Source organism: Rattus norvegicus, chromosome 6 (assembly GCF_036323735.1).
Source record: "Rattus norvegicus strain BN/NHsdMcwi chromosome 6, GRCr8, whole genome shotgun sequence".
Classification (NCBI taxonomy): Eukaryota; Metazoa; Chordata; class Mammalia; order Rodentia; family Muridae; genus Rattus; species Rattus norvegicus.
Genome location: NC_086024.1, coordinates 25,951,916 through 25,970,188, shown reverse-complemented (window position 1 = coordinate 25,970,188; position 18,273 = coordinate 25,951,916). Strand labels below are relative to the sequence as shown.

Sequence of the window (18,273 nt, the reverse complement as noted above, 5' to 3'; positions counted from 1 at the left end):
CTGGAACTGTACTTTTAAATTTACAGTTAAAAAAAAAAGAAAAGTAAGGGTGATTTTATTATGCTGGAGATGTTGGCTATTCGTATTTTTAAGCAGCTGGGATATCCTTCTTGATGAAAGTAATGGACCAGAAAACAGGAGTCATGTGAAAGTTCTGTTCACGTATATTAGCCCCATGCAGGGAAGTGCTAGGATGTGAAATTGAACCAGTAAAAGAGTTTCAACCCAGAAGGCTCAGTTCAATCCCTAGTACCACATAAAACAAGTTACCTATGAATTGTAACACCTAGAAGCTGGACTCGGGAGAATCTGAATGAGCTCAAGGTTATTCATGGCTATACAGTGAGGTCCAAGTCTAGCCTTGGATGCTTTGGAACCTGCCTCAAGAAAAGACAAAAGGGTGAAGTAGACTTCCTAAACTTCTTGCTTTGAATTGAGCCTTGGAAAAGGAAACCGTGTAACCTGGGCCATCTTTCTTACTTTGTTTTCTTACCTACTAATTCACTTTAGGAATTACCTCTGCCACAGGAGACTCTAAAAGTAGACAGGAGTATGAGTTTTGATTTTTTTCTTATTTGGGTCAGATCTTCTATAATTCTACTGAAGTAAAATTATTAGTTATAAATTTTAACTTCAAGTTGCCAACTTGGTAAGTTTTTTTAATTTATATGAATTGTATATACATTTTAATTCTAAAAATATCCTTATATAGTTGATGTAACTTCAGAATTTAGCCATAAAAGGAAAGGAGAATGAAACAAAAGTAATATTAGAGGAGGGTTCTGGAATTTTCCCTCATACACCCAAGTAGTTTCTCTGACAATTCTTTTTTATGTGTTTATTTAGGAATGTTGCCAAAGTATTTGGAAAATTTTCTAGTCCTGATTAATGATAGTAGTTTTAATTGACTTCCCTTCTGTGTTTCTGATTGTTATCCTGTGCAAAATCTTGCCGTCTGGTGATTGTTTCATTGTGGTGCCTGAGTATTCGAATCTACATAGGGAAGGCAGAAGTCAGTTGGTCTAGTCTGAGCTGCATTGCAGGAGAGTTAATTGGAAACACACTTTCCCGCCAATACTGAGGATTAGAAGGGATCATCCTCTGGAAGTCAGTCTTGATGCATATTGACTTGACTTAGTGGAATGTTCGAAGCTCAGGAGAGATCTGTGAAGCCCTGAACTTGACGTCTACAGCTGAATGGAAGCAGACCTCTGGGTTCATTTCATCAGACAGGTATAAACCACTTGGCCTTTGGATATTTCACATTTGACTCTGGAAGATTCTGTGGTGTGATTTTAAGCAGTGCATAGCAGAAGATTTAAAACTACCACCACATAACTAACTTTCCAAACTAGCCAAAGCCTGCCACTCCATTAAAAATATGCAGACTGAGTATCACTCCTAGCTAACAGGACTCCCAAGTTCACATACACTGCCTTTAAAATCTGAGGCTTTTAACAAGCTTTTAAGTAGCTTTTTGCTACTGACCTAAAATTGCACAACCAAATTAAATGTTAACTAAACTGACCAATGTTTGTTCAAAGAGAGAGAGAGAGAGAGAGAGAGAGAGAGAGAGAGAGAGAGAGAGAGAGAGAGAGAGAGAAGTTCTTATTAAAAGTAAGGCGAATGACTTGGGAAAACTCAGTAAAAGTGAACCACTAATACAAGTAAGCTGCTGATTCAGGGCTGCGAGAGACAAAGTGGAGGCCTTCGTAAATGATAGCATCTGCAGTTTTCCATTCAGAAGGTTTTCCGATGAAAAAAAAAGCATGTATAGCAAAACCCTCATTTATCCACTTGTGAGACATCTACCATGTACGAAGCATTTTGCTACCTCTAGCGATAAGCCCCAGCAAGTGTCTAGTCCCAGAGACCGTCTCTTATGCTCTTGGCATCAGGATCATTTGGAGGAGAATGACATCTCCTCAGATAGTTAGACTGTGGACTCTGGGAATTGCAGACAACTCCATGATGATCTAGGACTATGGTAAATGCCAGCTCTGCCCTGACAGTCAAAAAAGACCAAAAAAGCCCATGCTTTATTGAGGATGCTGATGTAGAGGATTAGGTTAAAGAGAAAGTGGAAAGAGCATGTCTAGCATCCTATGTGTGTGGCTCAGGAGAAAAGTGTAGGATTACTAGGATTAAACAGAACATGGTAGGAGCAGCAGGAAATAAAAATGGGCAGGAAGAACTTGATTAGGATGGGCACTTCTGCCATGAGGCGGGGGCAACAGCTCTTCTGGTGGTGGTTGGAGAGAATGTTAAATAAACAAGGAAATGGGTGTGCTTGGTGGTGTTTCATACAGATGCCTGTATCTTAGGATTGAGCCGATTAGGAACCATTTGGGAACTCCTTCACTGTCATGAGTTGGCTGTGTCTCTAGATCCTCTTTCAGCCCGCTGGACATTTTCATCAATCTTTGTGCTTAGTTACTACATAGACGGGTGCCAGGAAAGAGGATGCTAAGTTTTAACTGTGAAATTGACACGGTCTGGTGTCACTGGAGAAGACCTTCTTGATGACGGATTATCTAGATCCTGTTGGCAGTATGGGGACTGTTTAGATGGTATTGATTGATAAGGGAAGGTCTGGCCCACTGTGGGTGGCACCATTTTCTGGACTGGGGTTCTGGACCGTGTAAGAGTAGAAAAGATTAACTGGACAGTAGCCTGCGTTCATTTGTTCATCTCCGTGTTTGACTGTGGATATTGCTCCCTTGACTTCCCGGCACGGAGGGATTTGACTTGGAATTATAAGCCAAAGAAATCCCTTCTCACTTCAAGGGAGCAATGAAATGAAACCAGGACAATAAACAACCAGGATTTTAATGTTCTTTCAATCCAACAGACTGAGGAAAATGCAACCGATGATGTAGTCCTGAAAATTGTTAATGTTTTATATTTATGAACAGCCCTTCTTTTTTACCTGTGACTTGAATTTCTTTTGTGAAGACATACATGTTATTTATTTAAGTTTTACTATTTTATATATGTAGGCTTTTTGCCTGCATGTATGTCTGTGCACCATAGGCATACAGTACCCTCAGAGGCCAGACGAGGGAGTTGGATCCCTAGGAACTGGAGTTACAGATGGTTGTGAGCTACCATATTGGTGTTGGGAATCAAATCCAGATCCTCTGGAAGAGCAGCCTGTGCTCTTAACCACTGAGCCATCTCTCTAGCTCTAAAACTGTTCATTACTAATTGAAGTTGTAGCCAATATCTAAATAATAACAAAAGAGACTTCTCGTTTGATTTTTCAGCCCATTTTGCTTCTGAAAAGTGTAGACAGCCTCTAGCTAGCCCTTGGTCTGTACGGTATAATCAAAGCTGTGGAAAGAAAGGGCGGAGGAGGAAAATGTCTCCAGTGTGGCAGACAGTGAAGTGGGGGCCTGGGAAAGTAACAGGCCATGCAGGGTGGGAAGAGAGAACTGCAGACAGCCATGCCGAGTTTTGTTTATAGTAGTGGTTCCCAAACATTGTCCACCCAGAATTTATTCCTTTTGGCTTTCAGAGTGAATTTTATAGACCCCATTTCGTTTTACGACCCAGTGTGTTTCTCCTTTCATGTCCCTTGGGGAATGCTGCTCTGCTCTTGTATTCGTCTGAGTAGGTCTCTGTGATTTTTTTTAAAATTCTGCATTTTTTTCCCTCGGGTTGCCCATTCCTGACTTCACCTGGAGCTGCCAAGTTTTCTCTTTTCTACTCTGTTATGTTTTCATCTGTCCTTGGAAGCTTTCTATCCAAGGCCCTTATCTTTAAAACATGAGAGAGGAAGTTTTATTTAATAACCAATATCATGATAGTTAGAGGACGGTTTGCAGCAGAAATAGTTATAGTCCATATATATATGGACTATAACATATATATACATATGTATATGTATATATATACAGGATAAAGCCTTTAGATGGAATAAGTTAAATAAATTAAACAAGAAAGATGAAAAATTAGTGTTAGGATGAAGTAGATGACATCAGGTGCTTAGAGGAGTGGAGGAGTGATAGGTTTTTAAGGATTAAACAATAAGATGTAGAAAAAAAAAGCACATATAACGTTATTTGTGTAAAAACAACAAATAAAGTAAAATTGTGTGCCAAAGTACACCAAAATGAACTAGACTGAGAAGGATATTTTTATCAATAGAATAAATAAAATCTTAATTACTTCTATCCATGCAAACCATTGTGGAAATAATCTCAGAGAAGACAACCATGCTAAGCAGACTGGATGAGGCCTGGCTTTCCTAAGAGTTCACCTGTGGTCCTAGTACTCAGGAGGCAGAAGCAGGTGGGTGGAGAGGTCAAAGCCATTTCTGGCATGTAGTGAGAAATGTCTCAATATTTCTTGTCCTTTGAGCTAAATGTGAATTCTATTTGAAAATGCACTGCTGTTGATGCTATTGGTACCCCCTTTGTGGAGCTCACCAACTGATTCCCCAACAATTTCATAGCCCTACAGTAGATTCCCAAAAGGCTGGTGGATGGAACTGTGGGCTACATGTTATGTGGTTCAGCTAGTCGTAGGTTCTGTATATTCTTTCCTTGCCAGTGTGCTGCCTTGGTTTCCCCATTTCCTGTATTTCCACCGCACCTTCCATAATAGCCATGAAGTCAATGATAATAGCTTATCTTGGCAGACTGTCTGGTGGGCTGAGTTATACATACTTTCAATAGGTATCAATCCATTCAAGCCGTGTGACAGCTATATGAACTGCATACGACTATTATTGCTTTACAGGTGAATACATGGGACAGACAAGTGTTAAACCACATGCTTAAGATCCGGTCATTATTAAGGATTCAACCTCTGGGAAGAGGTCTGGTTCCAGGCTCACGTGTGTACTCTGTGTTCTCTCCAGTGCTGAGGCAGTTATATTACACTAACAGAGTCCTGACTGTTTGCTTGTTCCCTGTGTCACTTAGGGTATACTAGGCAACTCACAAACATTATTTGAGTGCACGAAGTTATAATTCCTAAGAATAAGATATTCTTGAGGATGCTCCCTGAAACTTTCTCTGTAATAGTTAAAAAGAAAATGCATGTATACTAAACAAGTAATAAAGGAACAGTTATATAACCTATATTTTGTCTGCTTGGACTCTTATATAGCTGCTAAAATACAGATTCTCAAGAATGTGTAGAAATATGTAACAATGACCAGTATAAAGAATATATAGTATGTATATGTAGTGATGAATAGGTAGTGATGCAAACACACACTGTATGCATTATCACCCTCGCTTGCACGTCTCTCTAATTGATACTAGGTTGTGAGTTATGGATGCTATAGTGAAAATTGTCCAAACAAATTATGCCTTAGCCCTTCCTTAGCTTCGGCCCCTCTACACAGCCTGAAAGTATTCTGAGGTTCCTAATGGCTGTTCCTCATCTTCTAGTGAGTGCTGGTGAACCATATTCACACATGCACCCACCCAGATCTTCTGCTTAGACTTTCCCAGGTCCAACGTTTCCCCCAAAGAAGTCCTTCCCCAGAACACTGCGTGTGTCCCTCTTGAGTCTCTCATGCTCCATGAAGTGCCGGGGGTGAGTATTTGGCGAAAGTTGTTCTTCATGCCTGTCTGGCTTTTTGACTTTGGGGCCCCAGAGCAGCTCAGCTCCTTAGAATATCTTGAAGATGGAAGACAGTAAGTGCCAGAGGGCTGAGAGCTTTGTCTACTTCTGTCTGCTGACTTTGCCAAGTGTTAGAACACTGTTTGACTCATGGTAGACAGACAATAAACATTCATTAAGTGAAAAACCTTGTGGGGTTTCTAGCTTTCCTGTCTCACTTCAGCAGAACTCAAGGGGACGGCAAGGGACCAATAATACACAAAGGTGCCTTCTGTAGCCATGGCAATGGTGCCTGCCCACTTTACAGCAAGGGATTCATTCCTCGCTACGTTGTTCTTGACTCTCACTATTGTGCTTCAGTGGAAACCAGGCACTATAAGGGCTCACTTGAAAAAATGTTTGTTCTTCCTAGTGCGTGCGGATACCTCAGTGCATTTTCTGGTGCTGTAACTGAATATTGTACTTGGGGTAGTTTAAAAAGAAAATAGATTTGTTTAGTTCTTGGTTTTGGAAGGCGAAGAGCATGACATTGCTTCTGGTTGGCTTCTGGTGAGGGCTTTCTTTCTTGTGGCGACTTGCTGTGGTCCTGAGGCAGCACAGAGCTTGCTAACTTAGAACTCTCTTTCTCTTTTATAAAGCCACTAAAAGAGTCCTGACCCTCACATCCTCCTGATGTCCTCTAACCTTAGTTGTCTCCTATTGAGTGACAGATTTTTCCTGGGAAAAAGCACTCATGTATGCACGTATGGACACACTCACCTATGAATCGACATAACTATGCATCCCCCAGAGGGAACCCATGGCAGACCAAAAGAGCAATTACACCAAAGTCCAACTTGGTGAACCAATGAGTTCTAGTTCAGATCACTGACATGAGTATTAGGGGTTACTTAAGGAGCAGGGGTGACTCAGGAAAAGTAACCACATCACTAAAGACCCCAGCCTGGGTGACAACTCCTAAAAGCAACAGCCTTGGCCTTCTGCACAGTTCAGAGGCAGCTCACCAGGCCAGAAATGCTGTCCATGCAGCTCTACCGGTCAGAATCCCTTCCCCAGTTACTGTTAACTCCTTCTATGAAGCCGGGAAGAGGATTCTGAGATGTATCCAGCAATATTTTGTTTTCCATCCCAAATTGCAAGGACCCCACCCCCCGCCTTCCCTGTGGAGGGAGCCTTTTATCCTGTAGAAACTGCCCAACATCTCTCAAGGACCCATCTCTAAACACCTCTAACATCACTTGGGAGATTAAATTTTGGTATGAGTTTTGGAGAGAACAAAGCTCCAGACATAGCAGCTAGTAAGAGAGGACCATTAAGAGGCACAGCTACATACAAAATGCATTTTTTTTTCACTTAGCACCCCAAGAGAGTCTTAATGAGAATGCTTATTGGTATTTGCTAATTAGCGTTTGCCAATCAGTATTTTCTTGGTTCCTATGTGCCAGGAAGCATTGTGACGTCTCCCCTGCACGTTCAAGTGACAATGTGGGAAACAGGGGCCACATACTCAGAGTAGGAGGCAGGTTGATAAATGATGCAGAAATGATATTAGACACCTCGCCCACAGCTGCAGCTGCCTCCAGAGTCTTTTATGATGTAACATCTTCCTCTCTTCTCTGATGAATATTTTTGTTTTCTGGGTCCATATGTATCCCCAAATTTAAGATCTACAGGGATTTGCCTTGACGTTGATATCAAAGGGTTTTACTGCAATGCTGGGCCATTAAGTTAGGTATGTTTGTTGAGATTTTTGACTCTGAAAGTATTTAAATATTCTAAATCTAGGTTCATCTCAACTGCTTTCCTGAGCCTCAGGAATAATAAATCTCAAGAAGAGCTCTTTATTTGCAAAGATCTGCAAACTTCATTTGTTTGGAGATCACAGTGGCAAACAGATTTTAAAAGGGTTGAAGCTTCTCCTTAATATTACTGTAGATATCCTTGGCTGAGTGGTGTTCCTGGGTTTCTGAGAAAGCTGTTTGCAAATATCTTACAGAAAATGCCAGGCTGCTGTGACGGAATGGCAACATACCCCTTTGGATAGGTACAGCCTTACCCTGCTAAGTTGGCCTGCAAAGGCAAGGTCCAAGAGTGCCTTTCTGAAATCTCTCACTCATTAGGGGGCAGGTTGTCCTTGTTTTTTCAGTTTGATATACGCATGTCCTTCCTCTAAGGAGTGAAACGTGGGCTCCAGTCAGCATTCACCACTTAACAGATGAGATTCAGCCCCTTGTAATGGGATAGCATTTAGAAGGATGTACAGTGTCCCCGTGTCAGATTCGATGAGATAGAGACATTTGTATCTTGCTTCATTTACTGATCTGGTTGGAGTTCTGAGAACCAGAATTTCAAGAATGAGGACGACTGTGACATCACACCACCTGGCATCCCATTTTGCAGATGGAGACATGACAATCCTTGAGGAGAGATCATTTGCCTTGGTCTGTTAAGACTGTTGACAAGGGATGTCCCTAGCCTAGGGTATCTGGGATCCAAGGTGCTTACCGTCTTATACAGTTTGCCAGTATGACTACAAATAAGGATTTGAAAAAAAAAGACTTGAGATTTGGAACGTAGTAGGCGCCACCACTGTGGCACTATCTGGAATGAAGACTGTGAAGTAGAATTTGAGGTTCAGATTCATCACCGAGTTCCTCAGGGTATGCAAAACATAAACTCAGATGAAGTGAGAGATCTCGCAGTGCTGGCGAGGTTGATGATAAATGAAGAGAGAATCATAAATAAAGTTGAGGTGATGGATGGTCCCTTCCCAAACTGGGAGCTTTGGTGTGTAGGATGGCACTTCCTGTCTTCTGAGTAGAAACAGAACGCAGCACAGAAGCCTTGAGTAATGCCCACCAGCATGAAAAATGAGCAGTATTGATGGAATTCTTGTTTGTACTCATTGATATTTTGTTCTTGTTAAAGTCCATATTCACCTTACCCTGGGTGCAGGGTCCTCTCCGTCTGGGTATCTGATTGGTGGAGAGGGAATGAAAGTGGCCACCTGAGGTGTGAAAGGGGATAAATAAAAAATGTGCTCTGTGAACTGCACCAATGATGTAAATCCATCTTTAATGTTTAATGTGGGTGCTGTGGGTGGGATGCTGTGGGTGGAGGTGCTGCAAATGAGTCTATAGAAGAACCTTACGTTGCTGATCTCTTCCTCTCACAATTTTGCAGGCAGAACAGCATGACTTGAGCCTCCAGTATGACTTTACTTGCTGTAAAAAGTTACCTCTCTGCTTAGAGTTTTAAGCCAACTGATTACAATACATATCTGTGAAGTTCCTTAGTCCTTGTAAAGTGCAAAATAGTTTTTTAAATCTCTAAACAATGAAATTATGTCTGTATTTTCACATCTGGTGTGTAGTAAATGCTTCTGTGCTCTACAAAAGGAAGGTGCATGTGGTACAGGCTTGACATCCATTGCTGTGTTTTCCTTTGTCTGAGAATCTCTTTGGAACTGTCTTCTCCCTTTATCATGTCCTATGGAATATATTAACATCCTATTTCATGTAATGAACCTGTCCCCCTGCCTTTAGAATGATTATATGGTTGATGGGCTTTAAATTTCCGGAAATTTAACTTAACTCTCCTGCCCAAAGTATTTATTTAGACGTTTGAGGAAAGGAGCTGGGGAGATGGCAAGTCAGAAAAGTACTTGTCATGTAAGCACAAGGACTTAAGTTTGATCCCCAAACCATGTAAAAAAAAAGTGGGGTGGGGGTGTGCCCTTGTAACTCCAGCATCAAAGAGGCAGACATGGGCTGTTCCCTGTGTCTTTTCAGCCAACCAGATTAGCCTACTTGATGAGTGAGTTCCAGGCCAGTGAAAGACTATAAGAAAATAAAATAAAAAGTAAAATAAAATAAAGTGGATGGTGCCCAAGGATTAATAACACTTAAGGATATCCTCTGGCCACTATATACACGGGATCTGTACACACACACACACACACACACACACACACATATATATATAAAATGAGGCTCAGGGGCTCAAGGCCAAGCCCCATTATGCATGGGATGTGGGCACAGGACCCCCAGCCTCCTCTAGCTTACTTAATCTTGTTCGTGATTTTCCTTGGTTTGGTCTCCTATGGCTTTCTTTCCTCTGGTGCTCAGTTTTAATTTATAGTTTAATTTATAGTTTACTTCTGCTTGTACAGTTTGCCTCACATCCTTGATGACAGAAGCCCTTGTCTCTCTCTTCAGCAGACTTTGGCATTTCCTCTTTTTCTACCTCCTCCCGGGCTCAGGACTTTTCTAAGCGCTCCCACCACAAGACTTCAGCTCATGCTATTGGCCTGTAAACACTCCGTGAGGGACTTTTCATGATACTGGATTCTTTTTTTTTTATTTAGCTTTCCTTTCACCTCCTTGGACAGGCTGGGCCAGATCACCCCCTCTCCTATTTTCTTTAGATGGAGTGTCTTAGTCAGTAGAAGCAGGCAGATAATTAAGAGCTCCGAGTAGGCAATTTTCAAGCAAACTGTGGCTCTATGTTCCAGCAGGATAAGCCAGTTGCACACTACTGTCCTTGATCATCTATAGGAGGAGGCCTCCTCAGGGCCTCTGTTCTGAATTCAGATGAAGGCAACCATCAAGGCATGCCCTCGACTCTCAGCTCCATTAGTTCTTCTGACCGTGAAGCGTACTAACTTAAATGGGAAACACATTGGTGTCTTGTTTAGTTTCTTAGGATCCATAGGTAGCCCAAAAAAGAAAAGGAGAGAGAGGAGGGGGGGAGGGAGGAGGGGAGGGAGGAAGAGAGAGAGAGAGATTGATTGTGTGCGTTTGTAGTGTTGGGAAAGTAATTCCGGGCATTGCCATTGCTACCCACGTGTTCTCCCATGGAGCTACATCCATAACTGGGTTGTCAATCCTTATATAACATAGTTATTATCTAAAGTCTCTACATAGCTACAGTATCAATCCACTTTTTTGACTAAAACAGAGAAGAAATCAGGTTATAAAACTTTTGCTTTCTAAAAATGTTGATGCCTTTGGGGCATTTAGAGAGGATATGGAGAAACAAGCTGAGGTCCTCCAAGAGAACGTTATTCTTCCAATCAGAGATCAGTGGGGAAGCTGAAGTAGTTGAAGTAGGTCTTCCCCAGTGCTGTGCATGTACATGGTCTGTGCTCGGTAGGCGTAGGCCTTCCTCAGACAGAGGGTTTTCTCTGTCCCACCTTTGGCACCAGAAGAAATTGTCTGCTGCCTCAGAAAGTCCCGGGCAGGCCTAGTTTTCAGAATTGGCTGCAGGGTGGCTCAGAATACTGTGAGAGCACCTTTTAGGAATGAACAGCTAAAGCATTTTTATAGTCAACTGGGATAACTGGAAAGAGAGAGCCTATTATTATGGCCCTGAGTTTTAGAACATGCCTCCTTCATATTTGAACCCAAACCCTTAGTAATTATTATTTAAATCAGGTTCCAATTTGCAATGTAGAATGTGAAAATTCTGTCCTCCCAAGTTTCTGAGTACCGAGACTCGTTTTCCAGGGCACAGTAACTGATGGAATGCATCTGAAACACTTGATATGTTTAAAACCTCTGACTTGTTCTTGCAAGCAGGATCCTTTGGCTCCTTTTGGCCTTTTATAGTAGCATCATGAGATACTTTGAGACGTTGTCATGAAGTTACACTTTCTGGAATAACAGGATGATGGTCCACACAATTCCTGTTATTGCAAAAGTTCTCTGGTGACTGTATGATGCAATGCGGTGAATTACGTACGGCAGTGACCAGCAAAATATCACTCCGACAAGGTTATGGCACCCCTCAAGGCAGTGTTCTATGTTATACCTCCTAGTTAGATTTTCCAAAATATATGGGCCGTAACCAGAGTTACAGCCAGCATACCAGCATACCGGCATACCACAGGCTTCTCAAGCTAACCTGCAGGATAACTCATTCCTGTTTCTCTTTGTGTCCTGAGGAGGCTTTCTAGAACACTGGTGATATAGATAACAGATCTCGCCATGATGCTTAGAGAATGATATGAACGTTGAAACAGAAAAACTATTCATAGCTAAATCCTATGGTCTGTACCTTGGTTTTAGTAATATATAAAAGGTGATGTCAGTGTGACAGGATTGCAAACAGCTCAATCTGGAGTTGCTGAAGGGGCTTTCCATGCTGTCACTGAGACTTTAGAAAGCAATGAAACAAGAGAATAGATATCTTGTTCCTCATTCCTGAGTGGTTATAAATAGTGACCTTTCAGTGATTAAAACAAGCCAGGCAGAAGCCATTTCCCCAATGACCCGGGACATAAGGTCATTGAGGTTCATGGATGACTGTTCTATTCTCTTAGACTAGCACAGATATAGGACGATTGTAGGGAAGTCATCTCTGTTGCAAAAGGACTTAGAGGATCGAAGCCCATGTCAGGCTTCAGAGTCTAATAGCATTACTAGAAATATCTAGTAAAAATCAACTGGCTAATTTTTTTTAAAAAAAAGATGGTTATTTCTATGAATTTATGGCAGTATAGGTAGATTATCAGTTATTCTTACTTTACATCTTCTAACAATATTACTTGCTTACTTACTAACTTACTTACTTACTTACGAAGGGGCTCACTATGTAGCCTTTAGATGGGCTAGAACTTGCGATGTAGACCAGGTTGCTCTTGAACTCCACCTGCCTCCGCCCACTAAGTGCTGGGGTTAAAGGTATGCACCACACCTGCCTTTACTTTGCAGCTAAGTAGATGGAAAAATCCCAAGCTGCACAGCTTTGAAATGTTTTTTGTCAAAACGTCAAAGGGGAGGGCTTAAGTACATAAAGCAACTAAAACAAAACACTAAGGTAATGTTCATTTGGTTTTGTTTCTCTCTCTCTCTCTCTCTCTCTCTCTCTCTCTCTCTCTCTAAATAAACTAGTCTATAGTTCAAAATGTTGGAAACACGAAGAATTTAAAGGTTTTATTTCTTTGATTGAAAACTAGTCAAGAACCGTGTAGTTTGAGCATGTTTTAGTTTTCTCTCACTGTGTAACTTACGACATAGAATCTCTAGTCTGTCCTCTGATCCATTAGTCTCTCTTGACTGCTTTGGAGGATCAACTGGGTTGGGGATTTAGCTCAGTGGTAGAGCGCTTGCGTAGAAAGCGCAAGGCCCTGGGTTCGATCCCCAGCTCCAAAAAATTGAAAGGAGGATCAACTAACTCTTTCAGAGCGGTTGCTGAAGTACAGGTATCCTACATATCATATATTTACATTATGATTCATAACAGTAGCAAAATTACAGTTAGGAAGTAGCAATGAAAATAATTTTATGGTTGGGAGTCCCCACAGCATGAGGAACTGTACATTTGGAAGCAAATTCAAAGTAGGACCGTGTTTGGCATGTGCACTGCGCAGTTTTCCCGAGGGCTACTGTTGCTTCCTTGCTGTCTGTGCCATCTTTAGATTATCTATCTACATTGGTTAGACATTCCTTTACTTAGGAGGCAGCAGAACTACATGCCTTGGTGTCTGTGCTGCAGCTAAGAGATGTGTGGTACCCACTCATCGGCAGAACTTGAAAGGAGTGGTGGGATTAGTGGTGTGGCTAACTGGTTGTGATACCTACCTGCCATTACTGAAGTGGTTGGTGGATGGAGACAGCATTAGAGTTTACATCTGAGGTAGTGGTGGAAGGTACTGTGGTCAGTATGATTCCTGCATGTTGCAAGGAACTAGTGCCTGTGTTCCAGTGATGAATTATTCATAGGACATTTGCATTACACATCAGCATATTTAAGTATGGGACTGAGTCTTTTTACTGTTACCCAGTCCATTGAGCTCCTCAGCAGAGCCAAACCAGGACTTTGGAATTAGAGTTAGAATTGGACTGGGATTTGCAAGGTGACTGGCTTTGGTGGAGTCGTTAGCTCTTTCACCCGAGCCTTCTCAGAATAGATGTGATCCCAGTGGAAGCTCAGGGGTTCTCCAGACCCTGGTTGTTTGGCTCGATCTGAAACACGGGGCTAGAACACAGTTTCTGGACTGTGGCTGGGTAGTGGTTTCCAGCTCTCTCTCCTCCTTCACCTCCTCTGTTACGTACACATCCTGCTGATCCTCTCTGCACGGTATGTTACCTCATATTCCTTTTTGATGCTCGCTGCCATCGCCCTGAGCCCTGCTTTCAACTTGCCTCTCAGTTATTCTGAGAGTTTGCACACTCTGCCTCCCAGCAATTGTCGCTTCTCTGTCCAACTAATTCAGAACGCATCAGCAAAGTAACCTTCCTGGAACCTGCTAGCAACCTTGCTAATCCTCTCCTTCAAGCCTCAGGATAACTTGTCCATTACAGAGCAAAACCCAAACCCCATACCATGTCTTTAATAACTCCTTGGTCTGATGTAAGCCTTCACGTTCCAGCTTATTGCCTGATTCCTTCTGTTCCTTAAAAAGTCTGGGTTTTAACAAGATACCTTGACTCACTCTCTCCCATACGAGCTACCTCTCCCTTCACACAGATAGTCTCTCTCGAGTGTACTGTCTGCATTCTCAGTTTTGCCCGGTCCTAAAGATTTTGCCTCAGTTCTGTCTTTTGAGAAGTGCTTTTTCAGTTTTTTTTCCTGAAGTTCCAAAGGATTTGATTCATATTTGATAGTCATTCCTTCTTTGTGGTTTTAGTTACACTGCATCATTTAATGTCACTGGCTGGCTGTGAAGTTCTCGAAGGGTAAAGGCTATCTAACCCTACTTTACACCTTGGGAAAGTATTTAACAAAACAGCAGGCACAGAACTTTATCTACTATGCTTTCTTTGTGTTTAGGTTTACCTTTTTCTTTATGTTTTCAGACCTGATTCTGCTCTATTCTGAGCTCTGTGGGAGGGGTAAAATTAAACAGGACTGATTCTCTGACCTCACAGAATGCTAGTGAGGGAGGTATATAAAGACATAGACAACTGTCATGTCATCAGGAAGTGACCAGAGGGGTAGTGACTGTGCTTCTGAGGAAGCAGAGGCGAGGCGACACTGAATAGTCAGAGAGGCAAGGGTGGTATAGAGTCTAAAAGACAAGCAGAAAGTCTGTCTGCTGAAGGGAGCTGATTGGGAGGTATTTCAGGCAGATGACGCCATCACAAGTGTGTCAGTTCTGAATAAAGTTCAGTTGGCTGTGCTGTAAGAGATCGTATGAGCTCTAAAATGATAAGGTTGCAGAAGCAATGGGGATCTGGATGATTGAAAGAAAGGAATTCTAGAATGGATGTTGAATTAGTGAGGTGAGGGAGACACCGCCATATTTTGCGAAAGGCCACGGGTCTGGGGCTGTTAGAAGGGAGATGATCACAACCGTAGATGGTTTGAGTTTGGGAGGTGGGCAGGTACGCATGGGATGTGTACGTGGAGATTCACAGTTGTAGACAGTTTGAAGTTCAGCATTAAGCTTTAGCAGGAATCCCGTGCTTGAGGACACGATGAAATCATAGCAAAGTGCGTGGAGCTGGTCAAGAAGATTTTAGAACCAGACCACAGAATGCAGAAGTGTTTGAAGGACAATCAAAGGAAAGCTTCTGCAAGGAATGTGCAGATGGAAGAGGGAAGGAGAAGGGAATTGGGTAGATGAGCAAGGTGTCATAGTAACCAAGGGGATAGGAATCTCTGCCTGTCAGACTCGATGACAGAGAGACCATTAGCGGCCTTAGGAAGATGGTGTTTGGTAGAGGAATAGGAAAGTGTGTCCCATCCTAAAGTATCCTATAGTTATTTGGGGAAGTGAAGGAAAAAATTCTGGCAAATGAATATAAAAGCCAGAAAGAAATGAAGCCGAGGGGATTTTTTTTTTTTTTTTTTTGCTCATGCAAGAAGAAGCAGAGTGTCTATGATAGGATGTGTGTTTGGGTGTGGTAGAAGGTTGCCTGTTGATTGTTACTTAACCTCTGGGAGACTAACCAGCTCTCCACATTGTCTCTTTTTCCTTTTCAGTAATTTGCCATCTTCCATGTATGAATGGTGGCCAGTGCAGTTCAAGGGACAAATGTCAGTGCCCTCCAAATTTCACAGGAAAGCTTTGCCAGATCCCTGTCCTTGGTGCCAGTATGCCTAAACTCTACCAGCACGCCCAGCAGCCAGGCAAGGCACTGGGGAGTCACGTCATCCATTCCACACATACCTTGCCTCTAACCATGACCAACCAGCAAGGGGTCAAAGGTAAGCTTTCCATCCTCATCTTGCTCATTATCCACAGAGAAGTCTCTGCAGGTAACCAGGACTGGGTTTGAAAGAGAAGGGAGTCTGTGGATCTGTGACCTGAAAAACGGCCATAGAGATGGGAGGTGGGCCCACCTATGTGGCTGCAGGGCTGTCTAGGCCACAGTGACCCGGCATCTGGAAAATAAGAGAGCTACAAGAAGTGCCTGCTTCTCTGGGGCTCCTAGCACCACTCTGGGAGTGGTGGATGTGCCAGGTCAGAAACAGAAAAAAGGAGCCAGGTCAGGGTCAGGCCCTGACAGCAGCCATAAACCATGGGCCACACCATACCTGATAATGAATCCTGTAGTTGACAGATACTTGATTTGAGTCCTCTGCAATCACTTAGCTTCACTGGGCTTCAGTCTGTCCATCTGTAGGGGAAGACAAAGTAGGTCACTTGGAGCGCAAACGTCCTGTGACTAATTCATTCTTTCAAATCTGGCATCCTTAGAAATATACGACTTTAAAAGGGGGTCAGTGAAGTGTTACTGGATCTTACTCCTTAAACCCTGAATGTTTGTGTCAAAAGATGAATTTTTTTTTGCCTGAAGTTTTCTTTGAAAGGGGCAGAAAGGTAGTCTTGTTACACATATAAAAAACGCACATTAATGTGTCACCAGAAAGTGTTCAAGGGTGTATCTATATGAGATACATAAAACAGATAAAAGAAGCATGCTTTGTGAAAATGGATCTCTACTTTTAATGGAAAAAAATTAAGTCCTAAAATTATGCAATATAAGTTTCTATTGAAGAAATTTATGAAATACACACAAATAACTAATCTCTTAGAACCATTTATCATGCGGTAAGGTGGGCTCACCTATGGTAAGAGTATCATGATTTTATAATTTTGTGATCCTAGTTAAAATAACATTCTTGGTTTTGAATACATCACTTTAAGATACTTTAATGTTTGCATATTGTAGTTTTACTTAGAATTTTTATTATATAATCGTTTGTGTTGTTGTTGTTGTTGTTTTTGGTGGTGGTGGTGGTGGTATGTGTGTGTGTGTGTGTGTGTGTGTGTGTGTGTGTGTTTGTGTGTGTGGTTGCACTTGTATGTGTACCATAGTGCATGTATGGAGGTCAGAGGACAATTATGAAGTCAGTTCTCTCCTTCTACTCATGTGTGTCCTGGCGACCAAACTGAAGTCATGAAACTTCATGACAGACACCTTTAGCAGCTAAACCATGTTCTCAGTCCACAGTTTAATTTTTTTTAACTGCATAAATTTGTCATTTTGAGTACAAAATTCTCAAGAATTTTGATGTCTGTGTCACAAAAAGATCCTCTGTGTATGTTATCCTGTGTGGAGTCTATTGGTAGGTGTGTTTGTATAAAATACATTTCATGTATTAAGAACCTGACTTTCCCATTAATTATTCATGATTAACAAATTGTCCTCCTGATCTTTGTAGTGAAATTTCCCCCCAACATAGTCAATATCCATGTGAAGCATCCTCCTGAGGCTTCTGTGCAGATACACCAGGTTTCCAGAATTGATGGCCCAGTGGGCCAGAGGGTGAAAGAAGTGCAACCGGGCCAGTCCCAAGTCTCTTACCAAGGGCTGCCCGTCCAGAAGACCCAGACAGTCCATTCCACATACTCCCACCAGCAGGTCATTCCGCATGTGTATCCCGTGGCTGCTAAGACACAACTTGGACGATGCTTCCAGGAAACCATTGGGTCACAGGTGAGCAGTGTGGTCCAGGGCGTCTTGGTAATGTTTTACAGATGGGGCATCATCTTATCAAGAACTCAGACCTGGTAGTACAAAGAAATCTCTATACAAGAGACTGGCAAGCTATGGTGAATTTACAAATAAAGTTTTATTGGAACACGGCCCTACTTACTCATTTGCTTTTCATCTATGCTAGTCTCATGCAGGGTCTTATGCAGGAATGACAGAACTGAGGAGATCCAAGATGATCACAACATATATATATGTGTGTAAAACATTCTAAGCATGAGATGTGGTGTGGGAGATACATTATACAAAGATGTTTGAAAATACTTTTATATACCTGTATAGTGTTTTTGATAATTTAGATGTTAGTAAATATCGTTGAATTTTCAATCTCCTATGTAACAATAATTAATATCAGCTTTTGCTTTCTTGTAAGTTTTAATTAAGATGGCAATAAGGAAATTATTTAATGTGAATTTTAAATATCATTGGATTTACCATAAATTTAGCTTATATCATGATGTAAGAGAAAGATCATTCCCTTTCAAATTCTCCATCGAATCTGCATAGTGAAGGTGACCTTATTATTTTTTATTTAAAATTATTTTAATTAAAATGTAATTATATTATTTTCTTCCTTCCCATTCCTCCATCCAGTCACTTTTGTGTGCCTCCTCGCCCGCTCTGAAATCATGGGCCTTTGGTTTCTGTTCCCCAATCACTTGGAGCTGTTTCTTTGGGCTGTGTGATGATGATGCACTTTGTCCTGAAATCCTCTGTTTGTCTTTCGGTTATGGTTTAAATACCCTCC

The 18,273-nt window shown here is 41.8% G+C and overlaps 1 protein-coding gene across 10 annotated transcripts in view; it reads left to right on the top strand.

The window, feature by feature from the left end:
• Window positions 1–18,273, top strand: part of Ltbp1 (latent transforming growth factor beta binding protein 1) — a 395,722-nt gene that overhangs the window by 207,158 nt on the left and 170,291 nt on the right. For all 10 annotated transcript variants that reach the window (XM_063262385.1, XM_063262388.1, XM_063262387.1 and 7 more), the window contains 2 exons: window positions 15,508–15,732; window positions 17,194–17,468. In XM_063262385.1, the coding sequence (XP_063118455.1) occupies window positions 15,508–15,732; window positions 17,194–17,468 (500 nt within the window). The remainder of the gene's footprint in view (window positions 1–15,507; window positions 15,733–17,193; window positions 17,469–18,273) is intronic.